Genomic DNA, 19,282 nt, shown 5'->3' with positions numbered 1-19,282 from the left:
TGATTCTCTTAGTTGTAGAAATTAGAATAAAAAAAAGTGAATTTCCAAATGCCACAAAGGAAATCATTTTCATTCATTCCCATTACTAAGTGAATTTTTTATGAGCTAAATGAAGCTTAAATTTATATATTTATTTGGCTAAAAGGTCAAGGATATAAAAGAATTGCCAACTTAGAATTGCTGCTTCAAAAGACATGGATTAGCCTTAACTTGCAATGAGGTAATTTTCTTAGACAAAACAAGAGCATTTAATTAGGTTATAATTAAACAAGACTCTTTAGCTATGATATAAATAAATAAAAGAAGTATAAATAACTAGTATAAACACTCTGTCACCGAACAATATAAATAAAAGAAATAGTATTTTAACTCTGATTAAAACGTTAAACGCTATTTTAAAAGTTATTACCAAACAAGGTCTTAGAGTAATGTTAAACAACTAATTATTGTTTTAAATAGTATCCAACTATTTTTTTTTATCCATCTCAATGATTGAATTTCTCTCTTTTATCTTTCATGTTAACTAAATTTATCCTTTTGATAATGTTATATTTAGTATAGATAAAAGGTAAGATATTTTTTAAAAAATAGTTAATATTTTTTAATAATTTAAATAAAGTAAATAATTTTAAATAAAAAAAATCTTAATGCCACAAATAAATATGAAGGATGTTTGGAGACAGTGACACATTTATATCAGTGTCCAATTAGACTTCGCATTTAAAGGGTCTTATTGCTTTCTTAAGGTGTAATTAGGGAGGCTGATTAGTGAATTAATTAAAAAAAGAACAGGGTGCGCGCGGTTAAATGATGATTAGCTTCCCATTTCCAGAATAATGGCCCAAGAGCCCAAATCAAATACTACGTACGATATACAAAAACCATAGCACTATATAAAATTCTACTCGCAGTCTGCCTTTACTTCCACTCCCGTTTCATCTCTGACTCTCTCTCGAGTGCTCTACTCTCCCCTCTCTTTTCCTTAACTCTCGCTGCAATCATGGCTGACACGGGCGCAGGAGAAAGAGGAGCCTTCCGGATAATCTTAGAAGTTTGATTGGTTTATCGGATATTAATAAAACTTGTATCTGCCTCACACTTATCTAGTTTGAATCAAACTGGATTTCTAAGAAGAATAGATAAATACTAAGTCTTGAAAATCTATCTTTTAGGGTTATTTTAATTTTTATCAGAAGTCTATTCAAATAAAAGAGAGAGAGAGAGAGAAAGAGAGAAAGTTGAGGGAGAGAGAATTTCAATACTTTTACGTAAGCTTGCATCAGTCTTCTCGGGAAAAAATTCCTCGCAAGAGTCCAATTATGGAGGTGACACAGCCGAAGTCCAATGCTTCTGTTACCGCTACTCGTCAACCTCGAACAGACCCCATCAATGACAACAACAGAAAGAACTTCATTGATGTTGATTATTTTAATTCTTTTCCACCCGGGTATAGGTTTCGCCCTTTGGACGGAGAGCTTGTCGTTCATTACTTGAAAAACAAGATAGCCAATCAACCCTTGCCTCCAAACAAGATCATGGAGGTTAAACTTTATGAGTACAATCCCGAGAAGCTTGCAGGTTCTTTGATCTTTAACACAACCTATTTCCATGCTTATACATATATTTACGCGATGATTTTTTTTTGCAATGTTATAATTTTTTTTCTTCTTTTCCACTATGATTTTGTTTTGCAATGTTTTGATTAAATCTATGTTTTGTCGATGGATTTACCTTTTCCTTGTTTTGATGGACAGAGGAGTATTGGCAATGTGGGGAGAAAGAATGGTACTTTTTTACACCAAGGGACAAGAAATATCCAAACGGAAGTAGACCAAAGCGAGATGCCGGTGGTGGATACTGGAGGGCAACTGGAGCGGATAAAGCTGTCAAATATAAGGGTGCTGTGGTTGGATATAGGAAGGCACTTGTTTTCTACTTGGGCAAGCCTCCAAATGCTACAAAGACTAACTGGATTATGCATGAATATAGAGTCAGTGATGCTCCTCCGAGAATCAAAACAAGTGCAGATGACATGAGGGTAATTAATTAATATTTAATTTTCTTTTTAGTTGTTCATCGATCTTTATTTTCTTTGATTAATTCCTTTTTCTTTTTCTGTGGCAGTTGGATAATTGGATTTTATGCAAGATATATAAGAAAGATGCGAAAGACAACAATTTGAGAAGTCGACTTTCAAATGAGGAACAATCTGCAGAGTTAGATGATCAAACTGCTGATGTTGTTGGGGATGTTGACAAAAATAGCGATCCTCCAGCCTACACAAACTCCCTTAATGACAATAAGCAAATTGTTTCAATCCCAATCCAAGAGAATCCAAGTGCATTTTATGAAAATCCTCCTTATGTTCCAATCAACAATTATGATCATCACCAAGCAATGTTAGAAGCTGCCAAGTATCAACGAGCAATGTTTGCAGCTGCCAACTATGGATCTTATCGAACTTATGCTACTGGTATGACATCACCAATGCCTGAACCTGTTCAGATATATCCCCCAGAGGACATCCAGATACAACCCACAGAGGACATCGTATCTAAATATCTGAATGAGAATTCTTGTGAGTTCGAGCTATCACCGGATGATTGGGATATTATTTCCAATTGTCTACTATAGTTAGTAATTAGTTATATACAGTGATTGACCATCATGTGATTTGAAATTATTTAGTCATTTGGTGATCACCTAATGTATAGGATGATGATAACTGGTTAGTTAGCAGGGAACATCCAGTTTTGTCAATGAATTTGCTAGAATCAATGGAAAAACAATAACCAATGTCCATTTACTTCAATAAATGGAGGATAGCGATTGTAGAAGCTGCTCCAAAAAGGGTGCATGCAATTATACCTTCAAATGCAAGAGTGCTTGCCAAACGCAGATTTCGCCTCATATAAGGAACATCTGTGTCCAAACCAATCAAGAACATAAAAATGACTCGAAAATTGAATGTCAGAAGTTGATAGTATTCTATAGAAGAAGACTGAATAAAGAATTCCTGAAGTTTTTTGATTTTGCACAACAATGAAGGACCTAGCACTAGTCCAGCCTGAAAAACAAAACAGCAAAAAAATAACAACATATGAAGTACTGCAAAAACCTTAAAAATCTGCTCTTGTATCAAAGAAAGACTGGAAATGCATACAATATATTTGCAACAGGTCCTGGTTGTCCTGAAGGTGTCAAGAAAAGATGAAAAATGAGGGAGATTACAAGCATACGAGCTGCCTGCATTCCTGTTGTTATTATTGGGTTAAAGTTAAAGAGATCTTTCTGGCAAATTGCACGTTTGGCAAATTGTGCAGCATACATTTCCCAAGAATAGCCTTCTGCTTAATTTACAATTGCAAGTTGATACCCGAACAAGAATGCAAATTAAGCTAGAGAAAGGGACTTAGAAGCATCAAGAAAGTAAAGAGAGAGAAGAGAGAGAGAGATTATAGCAAGATTAACATCCCTTCCTTTTTCCTCCTATCTCATCACCCTTTTTCTGTGCTTTGGACTTGTGTGTGGCTTGGGAGCATTATCTTCACATCTGAGATTTCTTGGAGAACCTTTGTTTGCGGCAACATGGTTAGAGACTATATGCTTTTTTTTTCATTTCTATACATTTGACTCTTTCCTTTTGTATATGTGTCCAGCGAGTTGAAAGAGTGAGCAACCAACTCCTTACCATTCTCCTTATTTATCTGAAAGCACCATTTGTAAGATAAAAATTATAAAGCACTAAACCAAGGGTTAGCAATTAACCAACTTTAATTCAATAGTATTACAATTGTCTTTAAAAATATAAAATCTCAAATTCAAATCACAATCGAAGCCAAATTAATAACAAAAATAACAAGGGATAACATAACTTATAAAAATAAAATGAATTGACTTCTCACCTTATTATTTAAGAGTTAAAATTCTTAAATTAGACCACAAATTAAGCATTTTTCTTATTTGCAAATCTCTTAATTTAGATATAAATGCATAGTTGTTAAATTCGGATCAAACCTGCCGATTGAACGGTCATCATATTTTAACGATGTTAGTTAAAATGCCTTCATTTGATAATGGCACGTAATTACAGGGTATCACTTTGTTACAAACTAAAATTCAGACTCTGAAGTGAAAATACGCATAACCACAGGGTACTTTTTTGTAATTTCTCCTATAAAATAACTCTATTGCATTACTATATGAATACATGAGTTAGGTAGCGTTGGAGTTATATAATATGTATAATTTTACATAAAAAAAAATAAATGAGGAAGCCAAAGTCCAACTTTATATTGAATTATTAGCAAAGCTTTTTGTGTGAAAGGGTATATAATATTAACGGTTCACTTTCACATGATCGGTGGTCACATTATTTTTATTTAGAAATATTAATATTATTCTAAAAAAATAATATTAATAATTAAAAGAATCAAAGGTGGTATATGTAACGCCCTCACCGTAGGTAGTCTATACATTTTAATGTTCCGACGACTAATGTCTGTTCGAACAGTCAAAATGTCTGAAACTACATCTAGACTATAGTGAGGAGGCATAAATTGAAGAAATAAATATTAAGAAAATATAGGAAAAATTTAGAGAAAAAATAAATTAAAGTTTAGAGAATTTATAAATTGATGCAAAAATAATAAAAATAACCCAATATGCACTACTAAGGGCATTTTGGTCATTTCACCCCCAAAGGTGAATTTTGACCTAAATGTCAAAATTAAAAAAAAATTGAGAATAAAATAATTAACATTAATTAAAAATTTATGAAATAGATTAGGAAAATGAGAAGAGAAAAGAAAAGAAAAGAAAAGAAAGGAAAAGAAAAGAAAAGAAAAGAAAAGGCTTAGGAAAATTCAAAAAAAAAAAAAGTATATAAATAGACACGAACACAAACCCCACCAACCCCAAGCTTCCATCTTCTTCTTCCCTCTTCTCTCTCTCTCCCTCTCTTGGAAACCGTCCACCATGGGAGCTCTCTCCCTCCATTTTTGTTCTTCTTAAAGCTTGATTTTCCAAGCTTTCTCCTCCCCAAAACCCATAGACCCCTTCATAAAAAATTTAGCCCACACTATAAGGAAGCTTTAGATACCCATAAGAAGAAGAAAAATTAAAGTTTGAAGTGGGTCACAAGAGGTGAGTGCACTAATCCCTCTTCTTCTCTTTATTAAACATGAAAAGCATGTTTAGCTAAGCATAAATACCATTAAAATAAAAAGAAAATCTAGACGAAAGAACCCTTGAATTTTTGGCAGCCATGGAACTTGAAGTTTATTGCTTTTAAGTGATGAAAAATGGTTCCATGAGAATGTGTAATTAGTTGAAATGTTTGGGTGTTTGATTGTGTAGTGTTTGTGTAAATTTGAAACTTTGAAAACTAGGGTTTGTGTAAATATTGAGGACTTTGTGTAAAATGTTGAAATTGACCTATTGGGATGAGATTGTTGCTTATAGAAGTGTATTGCATGCAAATTGAAGTAAGGAAGTTGGAGGAGATTGAGTTTTGGAAGTGTTAATTTTCTGGAGGTTGTGTTTATTGAGGGCAATGTACATTTTAGGCCATAAATAAAATTGTGTTACCCCAATTGGTATGAGGCCAATTGGAGGTGAAACTAGACCCAAAATAGCCCATTTTCCATGAAGAAACCATGCCCAAATTCTGTCCAAAACTTGAGCTAAATACTACCCAAATTCGGATTTCCCTGCACCCAACCCAGAAAATGACCAAATGAACAGTACGTGTTCATTTGGTCATAACTCTCTATACTGGTCCAAATGACCTAAAATTTTACCCATGGAAAGTTTAGACATAGGGCTACACTTTTCATGAAAACCACTTAACCCAGTTTTGCCTTTAACAAATTCAAATTATTAGCACAATTTGGGTCAGTGAAACTGCCAACCCAGAAAATGACCAAATGAACAGTACGTGTTCATTTGGTCATAACTCTCTCTATACAGGTCCAAATGACCTAAAATTTTACCCATGGAAAGTTTAGACATAGGGCTACACTTTTCATGGAGACCACTTAACCCAGTTTTGCCTTTAACAAATGCAAATTGTTAGCACAAGTTGGGTCAGTGAAACTGCTAACCTAGAAAATGACCAAATGAATAGTACGTGTTCATTTGGTCATAACTCTCTCTATACTGGTCCAAATGACCTAAAATTTTACCCATGGAAAGTTTAGACATAGGGCTACACTTTTCATGAAGACCGCTTAACCCAGTTTTGCCTTTAACCAATTCAAATTGTTAGCACAAGTTGGGTCACTGAAACTAACAACCCAGAAAATGTCCCAAAATACTATTCCTTTGGTATTTTGACCATAACTTGAGTTCTATAACTCCAAACTCAGTGATTCAAAAACTGAAATTCAAGTTTAAACATAGAGGAGCAATTGTTATGAAGGAATTGTGACTAAATATACATCCCAACCTAGTCAAATTCCTAGATAAAGATAACACATCAACATGAACCTAAAGAAAGGTTCATGGGAAAAATGCTATATAGGATAATTAAAATACTCATAAGGAAAAATTTAATATTAAAAATGATATGAATATGTAAATTAGGACTAATGTCCTATTAATATGAAATTTATGGTACCAATGAACAGTACTAGAAAAAGTAATAGTGAATAGTGCTAAATTAATTAAAAATATTTAATTGCCCATAGTATACCTAGACTTATTTATTTAGTTGGATAAATTGGTATACCAATTAGGGACTACAGATAGCAATACTGCCTATCGAGAAAATCATGAACTGACAATATATGTCTGGTATGATTGTTCTACAGGCTATATGCTTACTTTATTTCTGGCTTTACAAGCCTGACAGCGGGTCTCGTGCCCGACAGCTGGCCTCGTGCCTGACAGACGTATACTGGATAGACATATGGCTGTCTAACCAGTATACACCCGTACATCCAGCTTTTATAATTTGTTATAGGTTTTCTTGGGCATTGATAAAAAAAATTAATTAAGACTTAAAATACAATAAGTAATCATAAAAGATCCCGATAATGTTAATTATTTCCAAAGAGCAATAAAAATGTAAAAGACCCAAAAATTATGAGTTGCATATTTTTCAAATTATTAAATTATTGTTATTATAAATTATGCACCACTAAGCGTTATACTTAGCGCGTTGGTTTTCCATCGCGTAGGTACTGGAGATCAGCCGCATCAGTCCTAGCAGCCGTAGCAGCCGCATCAGTAGTGCACTGACAGAGCTCTGATTAGATCTACCATTGTCCAGAGTCACCTCACCAGTCTTTTGTATTTTGGTAGGGCCCATGTATAGACTAGTATTTTGGTTCATTATGTTTAGTCATGATATAATTACTAGTTTATGATGTATTTCATTTTGGACTTGTAATTAAACTTTGAGATTGAAATGAAAACTTGTAATTTATTATCTATGAATTTCTATATGAATGCAATAGATAATACTTCATTTTTAGATCTCATAAATAATTGTAAATGATATGATACATGAGAATATGATATGGAAATGTGTGAAATGAATATGGACATGTTAACAGGTGATTAGTGGAACCCGTCAGATGCTAATAAAATAAGGGAGGCTCTGTCCGAGTCTCCACAGAAATAAGATATAAAAAAAAAAAAAAAAATTTCTACACATAGAATACATGTTTTAAATGACATCAAAAGTTTACAATAGATATGATAAAACAAGATAAGGTGCTCCTGCATCGAATGTGACACTTCTTGCTCGGCTATACGGTAGACGGGTAAGGGGCGTCACAGTATAAAAGGAAAAGAAATTAAAAACAAAATTATATGTATATGCTATATAAAATTATAGGTATATAAAATAAATATGTGTTAACATATTATAACTTATTTAATAATAATAGCTAGCATCAAGAGGATAATCATTTAATAATTTGTAATTTATATATAAATAACTGAATAATTAATAACTTAATTATAATTTAAAATAATTTAATATTTAATTAATAGAAAAAAGAAATTTAATGAAATTAGTTAACTATATTTTATATATAAATTATCATTTGAGATATCACATAGCAAGTTCTTTTTTTAAAATATCATATAACAAGCAATTAGAAGAGTTTAACTTATATATATATAAAATTACCTATGCTAATACACGTGGTTACTGATAATTTTAATAAATAAATAATTTTAATTTTATATATTTTTCTTTTAATTTTAATTTTTGAAAATAAAATAATATCTCAAATTTTCTTATCAATTATTAATTATTTTATATTTTATTTTTATTATTTTTATATAGGCTAAACTTTTAATCTCTCAAAAATTTTAATAAGATTTCATAATATAAATAATAACAATATAATAACATAATAGAAATATTGATTAAAAATAGGGAAACATTTGAAATTGATTCAGTTATATGGTTATTTTTATCATTTTATTTTAAATATCAAATTTTTATTATATTTTCTTAATATAATAAAGAAATATAATATAATTAAATATTTTCTTTATTTATTAATATTAATATTATTTTTAAAAATAATGTTATTAATCCTTATTAAAGAATAGAGAAAATTTAACGAAATTAAATATATTATGTTTTATAAATAAATTTATTATAATTTCATAATTTTATTGACAATATTAGGAAAATTTTACGTGCTATATATACATATGAATATTAAATTTTAAATATTATTATTTTATATTTTTTATTAAAAAAATAATATAATAATTTTTAGATAATAAATTTAATAAAAATTTTGAGTTTTGATAATTAATTATAAAAAAAATAACATTTAAAAGAAAAATAAAAAAATAAATTTAGTATAAAAATAATAATTTTATGTGTCAATTCCTATCAACTACTCTTTTATATGTATAGAGAGAGAGAGAAATATCGGACTAAATGGGTCCAATCAGAGCGTGGTCTCTATGAAATGTAAATTAAGGAATCATATTCCTTTTGTAATATTCATATATAAAAACCATCTTGCACTATAATAACGGCATATGATTAATTAGTTGAAAGTGATGTATGGTTGGCAAAGCTTGGTGGTGATATAGTATTTCATTGTTTAATCGGAAGAATAATTTTACTCTCTGGCAGAGTATATATTATTCAGGAATATTGATTGGAAAATAAATGGGAACAGATGACAGCTAAGCACTTAGCAAAAAAATCAGCAAGTTGGAACTTAGAATAAACGCATACATAGCCTAACAAATCCCTTGATCTATTGTTTTCAAACATGGCAATCAATATGCAAATGCTTCGTCCTTTCATGGAAAACAGGGTTAGCAATCTATATGTAAATGCTTTGTCTTTTCATGGCTGACTGGGTTAGCAGCAATATGCAAAACAGCTTTATTAATACAGAACAAAGGAATGGGCTGAGCAACAGGTAGTTGAAATTGCTGCAACAAATAAGAGATCCATTTGAGCTCACAAACAGTGGAGACCACGCTTCTATATATATATATATTCGGCCTCAGCTGAAGATCTGCTAACACTAGACTTTTTCTTGGACTTCCAAGAGGTTAATGACTGCCCCAAGAAAAAGCAAAACCCTGTAACAGACTTTCTAGCGTCTCTGCAAGTTGGCAGGGAAGAAAAGACCTTGTGCAGGACAACTTCTGAGATATTTCAGAATATGAACAGCAGCAACCCGATAAGACTCTCTTGGAGATTACATAAATTGACCGAGCTGCTGAGCAGAAAATGTTACTAACCTCCTGTATTTATTATCGGGTTCACGTATAAACGAGGCCTTTGGTCATGAAACACCATTGTAGAACATATAAAAATAGCTTTAAAGATCTTGTATGGAAAATGCTCCACGGCATACGAGACACGTCCAGTACTACGACCATATAAAATAACCAGCACAAGAGCTATGAATCAATAAAATTTGCAAGATACACGCATGCAGAGTACTATTCCCAACATTGTCATCATTTGTTTTTTTTTTTTTTTTTTAATAAAAATAGATTTCTTTTTTTTTTTTTTGAGAAACAAACATGTGGAATACTTTTGTTAGTCTTCTATCTGTTTTTTAAGTTATTCTGTCAACATATGTATAATGTCAAGACAGATCACAAATTGGCCGAAGAACAACAAAACCAATTGCAACAACAAGCATAGGTGAAGGCTCAAATGCTACGATATGAGGATGAATTGTCTAAAAAAGGATGCAGGTCTGTAACCTTTCATTCTTACCTTGATGAAAAATATTTGGGATTTAGTTCGCAAAATGCTTCTTCTTGGCATCCAGTTTGTTTACAAATGGTTTCCCACTATTATTAAATTAAAAATAATTAACATACTGTCACAAAGTATGAGAGATACTCAGAAAGTGGCAGCTTGGCTCTTTGACTAAGAGGCTATCATATAGGAACTTAGTGTATCTGCAATTTGATTCCTCGAGGTTTAATAGAACTTACCAGTTATCAATTGTGGCTTTCCTTGCCACATGCCGCCGAGACGGGGAGAAATTTTTCTGATTGAATCCTAACCAACTCACTATTTTTTGTTATCATGTGATCTGCAATTCTTGTGAGTCCAAAACCAGGAGCTACAATAAGAGCTGTATCACCAATGTAATCCGGTACATGTAAGTCTTCTTCTGTAGAGTTCAAAGGAAAAGAGAGCGATGAGTTGTAGATGCCGAGGGAGTTGGATTTACCCTTTCCCAAATCCTTCCCAGATTCACACTCAACCCTCATCCTCTAGATTTAATCCAAACAGCAAGAGTCACACTCAGCCCTCATCCTCTAGATTTAATCCTAACAGCAAGAGACACTCAGCCCTCATCCTGAACCATTACTCCTCGCGGCAGACCCCAGTTAAACAACATTCATTTTGAAAACTTCCCGTTTAGATGGGACGCAAAATCGGTGTCAAATGTTCTCTCTAAATTGGCAGCATTGTAGAAATCTTCATTCCAAGGAAGCTCAATCGTAGAAGAAGGCGATTTGGGTTTATTCGACTCCCTGACTCAGCAAATGTTGAAGAGTTCATTAACTCTATAAATGGCATTTGGATTGGTACTTACAAGCTCCGAGCTTCTGTCTCCATATCTGCAAGAACACAAGGTGCTAATATTGGACAGGAAAATGCTAATAGAACTCAAGAGAAAGTGAGGCACTTGCCACAAAATAGAATACAGACGATATACTAGCGGCCAAGGCGCAACAAGTCACCTGTAAGAGCTGAAGAGAATATGCAAGTTGATGATGGTCTTGATATCTGTCCTGATGCAGCTCGCAATACTAATACCATTGTAGGTGGACAGTATCATGCACCAGAAGAAGTATTGGGGGAAAATCAAGAATGGCTCTCAAGATCTGCTGTCGCTACTTTGCTGAACACTCATTCAATCACAAATATTCAGCACCATATTTATGTCAGAAGGGTTCATGTCCATTAAAGTTTCACCTACGGGAGGGAATTCAGCTCTACTCACTTCGAATCCAAGGAGCTTCTGGATTGTTTCCTGGAGCATCAAATTTCTTGGCTGAATCGATGGTTTACAGATATAAAACTATGGCAGAATATATTCAACCCGTCCAAGCGTCTCATCTGGTTACGGTTGCAGGGCACTCGCTTGAATGCGCGGACCTCACATTTCTTTCAATGGCTTGGAAGTCTTTGTGGAGAATTCATCTCTCTTGATGGCGTAACCCCAGCAAAATCAAGATTTGATTACGCAAGAGTGCTGATTTTGACAGATTCTACTGAGTTTATTAACAAAATCATTCAGGTGGATATTGATCATGTCAAATTCAAGATCAGAGCCACCGAAGAACCATGCCATGAGTTGTTCTCACCTCCAATCTCCAACAACGAACGACGATTGTCCCTGTCAGAAAGTTCGGATGCTGACGTGGACTCCGAAAACAACCCTATTGGTGCATCTGGCAAGCGCAATGAGAATGTGAGTACAAGTGGCTTATACCTTTCTGAAGACAACTACATCGATCATGAAAATTCATCTGCAACGCATGATAGGCAACATCAATTATTGAACCAACACCATAGCCGCCTCTCCCTTAACGATTCTTCGGCAACTCTTGCCATCCAAACAGATGGGGACGAGTTGGGAACCCCAAAGAACATCGAGCTCCACAAATCTCAAATCGAAGCATCGTCAGAATTTGAAATACAGATAACAGAATCTTGTTCTCCAATGCATAAGCATAATTTGAATTCTGATTATCTGCACGCTGCTCCTGTCTTTGAGGACCCCTTAGCACCTTTAATTAACACAGCAAACGGTAAATGACAGTTGCCAATCTTCCTTTATTAACTTAGAGCTTCTAGAAATTGGTAAGCCTCCCTGCACCCATTATTTCCACTCCAACTGTTATCAATTACTCCTGGCCAAATCAACAACACCAGCCAGCCCAAACCATTTAGCTCTGTTTCCTTATATAGCTACTAACCCAGCCCAGCTCCCACTCCCTGCGAATCACTTATTTGAGATCTCCCCAAAGCTTAATGGTGGCGGAAAAAAGAAAAAAGGATCAAAAACAGGAAGAATTGTGAAGCCAGCAAATAGTGACATCCATCGCATGATTTCTCGCCCCAAGGGAAAAAATTCCAATGAATATTCCTTAGCCATTGCAGATGAAGCTTGGCAAGCTGTCAACAAGGGAAAGCAGTTGCGTATGTCTTTTTCTCATTCAGATTTTATGGATTAATGATCTTTTGCAACACTCCAGCCGTTGATTCCTTTCCTTTATCATAACCTTCTCCTTTTCTGCTTATGGTTTCAATCACCTTGTAGTGATCCGTTTCAATCCACCCAACAGTTTCTCTTTCAATTTAGGAGGATCATCTGAAACTTTTCCTTCAATGGTGTGATATTGTTTTTCGCTTCCCGAAGGATTTTGCATCAATATTTCTTTAATGGATGGCTCTAGTTAGTGGAAAATGCAAGAAGATTTTTAGCTGTTCTTTTTTGCAATGTCATGTTCCTTGTGGCTCCAAAGAAATAATGTCTGTTTAATGGAAGCTGAATGCATTAAACTGCAAGTGAAGAGTAAAACTCAGAGACATATATACAAGGTTGGGTGAACACTGTTGATTTCCACACTTTGCTCTTTTATTCTGCTGAGAATTAAACTTCGACGTTAAAGTGGGGTCTTATGGCTGGCTTTGTAATCTTGGGGATTCAATCAATTCCTAGAAATTGCCCACATGAATCAGAGTTTTGATCTCTGCTTGCTTCCTGTTGCTTTCTTTTGCTGTCTTGAGAGTTATTGCTATGTTGTTAGCACAAACAAGGATGCTCCATTTTGTATTTTGTAGCTCTCTAGTGAGTTTTAGTTGGCGTGGATTAAACTTTGAGAAGTGGCCATTGTAAAGAGTTGCAAGGCTCTGATAAACATTAGCCCATTAGTTACATGAGATGAGGATTGCAACAACAAAATGAGATGCTATCTTGATAATCTTATCACAAATCACTCGTATTATAGGGTTTCACTCCTATCCAAGTCTATTGGATGATTTTGCTTTGTATTCAATGGTTTCTTGTTTCTTCTAAATATTTTGCTATTTATGTAACATTTATATATACCGACTAAATTAATTAATTTCTAAGATTAGTTTATTAGATAAATAAAAAAAATTCATACCTGTATTATTATTATTATTATATAAAATTTTATTTCAAATTACAATAAAAAAAACTTAATTGGGTAGAAGTTTAGTCAAAGTTAGACTAAAAATGTAAATTTATATAAATTCTAAAATTAATTTTTTAAAATAATTTAAAATTAATTTAAAAATAAAAATTTAAAATAAATTGATTTTTATCAACGGTTAAATGTAGTTTTTATTTTCCGTAATGCTAAATTATCATAATATATAATTATTTGAAATTTGAAATATAAAATAAAATGAAAGATAGTAATAGATAATGTTTAAATGATAATTTTATTTAATAAATAAAATATTTAGAATTTAAAAGATATAACATTTGAAATTTGAAATATAAAATAAAATGAAAGATAGTAATAGATAATGTTTAAATGATAATTTTATTTAAAAAAAGATATTTAGAATTTAAAAGATATAACATTTGAAATTTAATTTTTAATAAATTATATGTATATATATATATTCAAAATTTTTGACATATATAATTCATAAATATCCATCTCCATACCATGAGGTGTGATGATATAATTTATAAATATAATAATATTAAATTTCACTTTAATTATTTTTTTCTGGTTATAATTAATACTATTAAATAATACTTAATTAAATAATTTTATCTTAAAATATATAATTATTAAAATTTGAAATATAAAACTTGTGTCTCATATTTAAATAATCTTAGAAGTTTGATTTGTTTATCAGATATTAATAAAACTTGTGTATGTCCCATACTTATCTAGTTTCAAACTGGATTTCTAATAAAAATAGATAAATACTAAGTCTTGAAAATCTATCTTTTAGGGTTATTTTAATTTTTATTAGAAGTCTATTCATATAAAAGAGAGAAAGTTGAGGGAGAGGGAATTTCAATACTTTACGTTAGCTTGCATCAGTCTTCTCGGGAAAAAATTCCTCGCAAGAGTCCAATTATGGAGGTGACACAGCCGCAGTCCAATGCTTCTGTTACCGCTACTCGTCAACCTCGAACAGACCCCATCAATGACAACAACAGAAAGAACTTCATTGATATTGATTATTTTAATTCTTTTCCACCCGGGTATAGGTTTCGCCCTTTGGACGGAGAGCTTGTCGTTCATTACTTGAAAAACAAGATAGCCAATCAACCCTTGCCTCCAAACAAGATCATGGAGGTTAAACTTTATGAGTACAATCCCGAGAAGCTTGCAGGTTCTTTGATCTTTAACACAACGTATTTCCATGCTTATACATATATTTACGCGATGATTTTGTTTTTGCAATGTTATAATTTTTTTTCTTCTTTTCCACTATGATTTTGTTTTGCAATGTTATGATTAAATCAATGTTTTGTCGATGGATTTACCTTTTCCTTGTTTTGATGAACAGAGGAGTATTGGCAATGTGGGGAGAAAGAATGGTACTTTTTTACACCAAGGGACAAGAAATATCCAAATGGAAGTAGACCAAAACGAGATGCTGGTGGTGGATACTGGAAGGCAACTGGAGCGGATAAAGCTGTTAAATATAAGGGTGCTGTGGTTGGATACAGGAAGGCACTTGTTTTCTACATGGGAAAGCCTCCAAATGGTACAAAGACTAACTGGATTATGCATGAATATAGGGTCAGTGATGCCCCTCCAAGAATCAAAACAAGTGCCGATGATATGAGGGTAATTAAATAAATATTTAAATTTCTTGTTTGTTGTTCATTAATTTTTCTTTTGTTTGATTAATTCTCTTTTCTTTTTCTGTGGCAGTTGGATAATTGGGTTTTATGCAGGATATATAAGAGGGATGCGAAAGACAATTTGAGAAGTCGACTTTCAAATGAGGAACAATCTGCAGAGTTAGATGATCAAACTGCTGATGTTGTTAGGGATGTTGACAAAAATAGCGATCCTCCAGCCTACACAAACGCCCTTAATGACAATAAGCAAATTGTTTCAATCCCAATCCAAGAGAATCCAAGTGCATTTTATGAAAATCCTCCTTATGCTCCAATCAACAATTATGATCATCACCAAGCAATGTTAGAAGCTGCCAATTATCAACGAGCAATGTTTGCAGCTGCCATCTATGGATCTTATCGAACTTATGCTACTGGTATGACACCACCAATGCCTGAACCTGTTCAGATATATCCCCCAGAGGACATCCAGATACATCCCACAGAGGACATCCAGATACAACCCACAGAGGACATCGTATCTAAATATCTGAATGAGAATTCTTGTGAGTTCGAGCTATCATTATCACCGGATGATTGGGATATTATTTCCAATTGTCTATTATAGTTAGTAATTAGTTATATACAGTGATTGACCATCATGTGATTTGAAATTATTTAGTCATTTGGTGATCACCTTATGTATAGGATGATGATAACTGGTTAGTTAGCAGGGAACATCCAGTTTTGTCAATTGAATTTGCTAGAATCAATGGAAAAACAATAACCAATGTCCATTTACTTCAATAAATGGAGGATAGCGATTGCAGAAGCTGCTCCAAAAAGGGTGCATGCAATTATACCTTCAAATGCAAGAATGCTTGCCAAAGGCAGATTTCGCCTCATATAAGGAACATCTGTGTCCAAACCAATCAAGAACATAAAAATGACTCGAAAATTGAATGTCAGAAGTTGATAGTATTCTATAGAAGAAGACTGGATAAAGAATTCCCGAAGTTTTTTGATTTTGCACAACAACGAAGGACCTAGCACTAGTCCAGCCTGAAAAACAAAACAGCAAAAAAATAACAACATATGAAGTACTGCAAAAACCTTAAAAATCTGCTCTTGTATCAAAGAAAGACTGGAAATGCATACAATAATATTTGCAACAGGTCCTGGTTGTCCTGAAGGTGTCAAGATAAGATGAAAAATGCGGGAGATTACAAGCATACGAGCTGCCTGCATTCCTGTTGTTATTATTGGGTTAAAGTTAAAGAGATCTTTCTGGCAAATTGCACGTTTGGCAAATTGTGCAGCATCCATTTCCCAAGAATAGCCTTCTGCTTAATTTACAATTGCAAGTTCATACCCGAACAAGAATGCAAATTAAGCTAGAGAAAGGGACTTAGAAGCATCAAGAAAGTAAAGAGAGAGAAAAGAGAGAGAGATTATAACAAGATTAACATCCCTTCCTTTTTCCTCCTATCTCATCACCCATTTTCTGTGCTTAGGACTTGTGTGTGGCTTGGGAGCATTATCTTCACATCTGAGACTTCTTGGAGAACCTTTGTTTGCGGCAACATTGTTAGAGACTATATGCTTTGTTTTTTCATTTCTATACATTTGACTCTTTCCTTTTGTATATGTGTCCAGGGAGTTGAAAGAGTGAGCAATCAACTCCTTACCATTCTCCTTATTTCTCTGAAAGCACCATTTCTAAGATAAAAATTATAAAGCACTAAACCAAGGGTTAGCAATTAACCAACTTTAATTCAATAGTATTACAATTGTCTTTAAAAATATAAAATCTCAAATTCAAATCACAATCGAAGCCAAATTAATAACAAAAATAACAAGGGATAACATAACTTATAAAAATAAAATGAATTGACTTCTCACCTTATTATTTAAGAGTTAAAATTCTTAAATTAGACCACAAATGAAGTATTTTTCTTATTTGCAAATCTCTTAATTTAGATATAAATGCATAGTTGTTAAATTCGGATCAAACCTGCCGATTGAACCGGTGAACCAATGAGTCAACTTTTAAATTAATCTAAGTTTATGATTGAACCAGATAAAAAAGCGATTCGATATGACTCGATCCACCTAACGGTTCAATTATTCAATAGATTTTTTTTTAGTTTTAATTTTATTATATACTTTCAACTTTCTATTGATTTCCTTAACTTAAAAATACATTAATATCTTACGATAATTACCATTTTACGCTTAAATTTTATCATTATGAATATTTTTATTTACCGATCACCTTTTAATTTATTAATTATTGATTATATCGACAAAAATAATGAAAAAACATGAAATTTAAATATTTATAAGTTATTGTTCATTAGAATTAGAGTCATCTCTAAAATCATAAAATTTTCAAATTTAAATCTCGATTGAAGATAATTATATAAAAAAAATAAAAAAAAATTATTTATTTTTTAAAATACAAAAACTCGAAACCTTAATTTAATACAAATTATAAAGACATATTTTATAAGGCAGAAAAAAAGAGAAGAAATAGTATGAAAAGAGAAAATAGGCAACTCTCTTATTTTATGGATAAAAATAAAAGAAAATGAAAAATAAAAAGTCTAATTTCCATATTTTATAAGAAAGAAAATAAAATTATAAAATTTTTTGTGAAAAATCATTTGAATCATTTTGTTTTCTATTCAAATTAGGCGGAAAGGAAATATACTATTAATTTTTTTTTTCATTATGCCTTTTTTATAAATAGTTATTTTAATATAATAATATAATAACTTTATCTTTATATAGATATATATATTTTTTTTTCTTCAAAGCATAAATAAATCACTCTATTCCTTCCTCTGTAAATTTCCCTGGTAATTCCGTTCAGTTTTCCTTCCAGCTGTCCTCTCTACAGCCCTAATTTGCAAATTGATGTAAAACTCGAAGACTTGAGGGAGAAAGCAGCAATTCCTTCAAGTCCAAAACCAACAGAGTAGCTGGGGTTAAAGTGGCTTCTTTTGGGTATCTGAAATCGGCAGTCTACGACAGAGAAGAGAGAAAACAGTACCGTCTGGACGCCTTTTTCCTCTTTCTCAATGCTAATTAACATTTTGATCCCTGTATTGCTATAGATATTTGTTCTTCAATGGATTTGGGTACTAAAGACAGGAAATACCAAGCTCACATTCGAGGCCTCAACGCCTACGATCGGCACAAGAAATTCTTGAATGATTTTGGTACGATACTGTTTAGCTAGTTGATGATTTAAAGCTTTAGAATTTGAAAAATGAAGTTGTTAGTATTAGGCCTAAAAGATTCTTTATTTGTTTTTATTAAGCTGAAAGGTGGACATAAATGGAATTATGCAAATGGAGAGTTTTGTATTTGTGAAATCCTTTATGTCCTACAGCAAATGGATGATGAACAGTCTCTTCCACTGAGGAAGGAAGAAGGCTACAATCATCCTTGTGTTTTGAATTTTTTGTTCCATTTTTGGAGGGTTCAATTTGATGCAGTTAGCTCCTATGGGAAAGAAAAGTCTTCAAATGTGAAATTGCCAGTTAAAACGGATCGGGACACCCTAAGAGAAGGATATAGGTATGCTGGTCTCTAACAAAATTCATGTGAATTACTGTGCATTCATAATTATATATTGTCTTGCAACTTTTTTTTTTCTTCTAATTTTAGCTCTTTGATTTAGTGTTAGACTGAGAAATGGTTAAGGGAGTTATAGTTTGAGGCAGCTGGAATTGGGAATATATTTCTATTGAACCATGGACTTTATGGATCAATTCTAGGAATTTGTAATGCATTACATAGTCTATTTCTCCTCCTTCCTGATATGAAAATTTCCCTTGTATATTAATTATTTCTTCAACCTTTTAAGGTTCATACGTACTGAGGAAGATGATATGGATACATCTTGGGAGCAAAGGCTGGTGAAGCGCTACTATGATAAGCTTTTTAACGAGTATCCTTAG

General features: G+C 32.6%; 3 protein-coding genes across 3 annotated transcripts; all 3 read left to right on the top strand.

Annotated features, from left to right (window-relative positions):
- Positions 1 to 1,319: 1,319 nt before the first annotated feature.
- Positions 1,320 to 2,634, top strand: LOC110635553 (NAC transcription factor 29-like). Its single transcript, XM_021784934.2, has 3 exons — positions 1,320 to 1,578; positions 1,755 to 2,038; positions 2,125 to 2,634. The coding sequence occupies exons 1-3, from the start codon at positions 1,320 to 1,322 to the stop codon at positions 2,632 to 2,634; spliced, it is 1,053 nt and encodes a 350-aa protein (XP_021640626.2).
- Positions 2,635 to 14,558: 11,924 nt separating this feature from the next.
- Positions 14,559 to 15,942, top strand: LOC131170568 (NAC transcription factor 32-like). Its single transcript, XM_058129841.1, has 3 exons — positions 14,559 to 14,857; positions 15,035 to 15,318; positions 15,406 to 15,942. Exons 1-3 carry the CDS (start codon positions 14,599 to 14,601, stop codon positions 15,940 to 15,942), a joined length of 1,080 nt encoding a protein of 359 aa, XP_057985824.1. The 5' UTR covers positions 14,559 to 14,598.
- A 1,314-nt stretch (positions 15,943 to 17,256) lies between these two features.
- Positions 17,257 to 19,282, top strand: LOC110654202 (uncharacterized). The gene is made up of 5 exons (XM_058143111.1): positions 17,257 to 17,261; positions 18,249 to 18,365; positions 18,471 to 18,538; positions 18,818 to 18,899; positions 19,189 to 19,282. Exons 1-5 carry the CDS (start codon positions 17,257 to 17,259, stop codon positions 19,280 to 19,282), a joined length of 366 nt encoding a protein of 121 aa, XP_057999094.1.

Source organism: Hevea brasiliensis, chromosome 2 (assembly GCF_030052815.1).
Source record: "Hevea brasiliensis isolate MT/VB/25A 57/8 chromosome 2, ASM3005281v1, whole genome shotgun sequence".
Classification (NCBI taxonomy): Eukaryota; Viridiplantae; Streptophyta; class Magnoliopsida; order Malpighiales; family Euphorbiaceae; genus Hevea; species Hevea brasiliensis.
The sequence above is the reverse complement of the archived record's forward strand: the minus strand, read 5'-3'. Positions and strand labels throughout refer to the sequence as shown.

Excerpts from the sequence above, each read along its gene's own strand:
- LOC110635553 (XM_021784934.2), top strand. The coding sequence starts at position 1,320 with ATGGAGGTGACACAGCCGAAGTCCAATGCTTCTGTTACCGCTACTCGT. Across the intron at positions 1,579-1,754 it reads CAATCCCGAGAAGCTTGCAG|AGGAGTATTGGCAATGTGGG; the intron begins GTTCTTTGATCT and ends TTTGATGGACAG. Across the intron at positions 2,039-2,124 it reads CAAGTGCAGATGACATGAGG|TTGGATAATTGGATTTTATG; the intron begins GTAATTAATTAA and ends TTTCTGTGGCAG.
- LOC131170568 (XM_058129841.1), top strand. The coding sequence starts at position 14,599 with ATGGAGGTGACACAGCCGCAGTCCAATGCTTCTGTTACCGCTACTCGT. Across the intron at positions 14,858-15,034 it reads CAATCCCGAGAAGCTTGCAG|AGGAGTATTGGCAATGTGGG; the intron begins GTTCTTTGATCT and ends TTTGATGAACAG. Across the intron at positions 15,319-15,405 it reads CAAGTGCCGATGATATGAGG|TTGGATAATTGGGTTTTATG; the intron begins GTAATTAAATAA and ends TTTCTGTGGCAG.
- LOC110654202 (XM_058143111.1), top strand. Across the intron at positions 18,366-18,470 it reads GACAGAGAAGAGAGAAAACA|GAAATACCAAGCTCACATTC; the intron begins GTACCGTCTGGA and ends TACTAAAGACAG. Across the intron at positions 18,539-18,817 it reads GAAATTCTTGAATGATTTTG|TTAGCTCCTATGGGAAAGAA; the intron begins GTACGATACTGT and ends AATTTGATGCAG.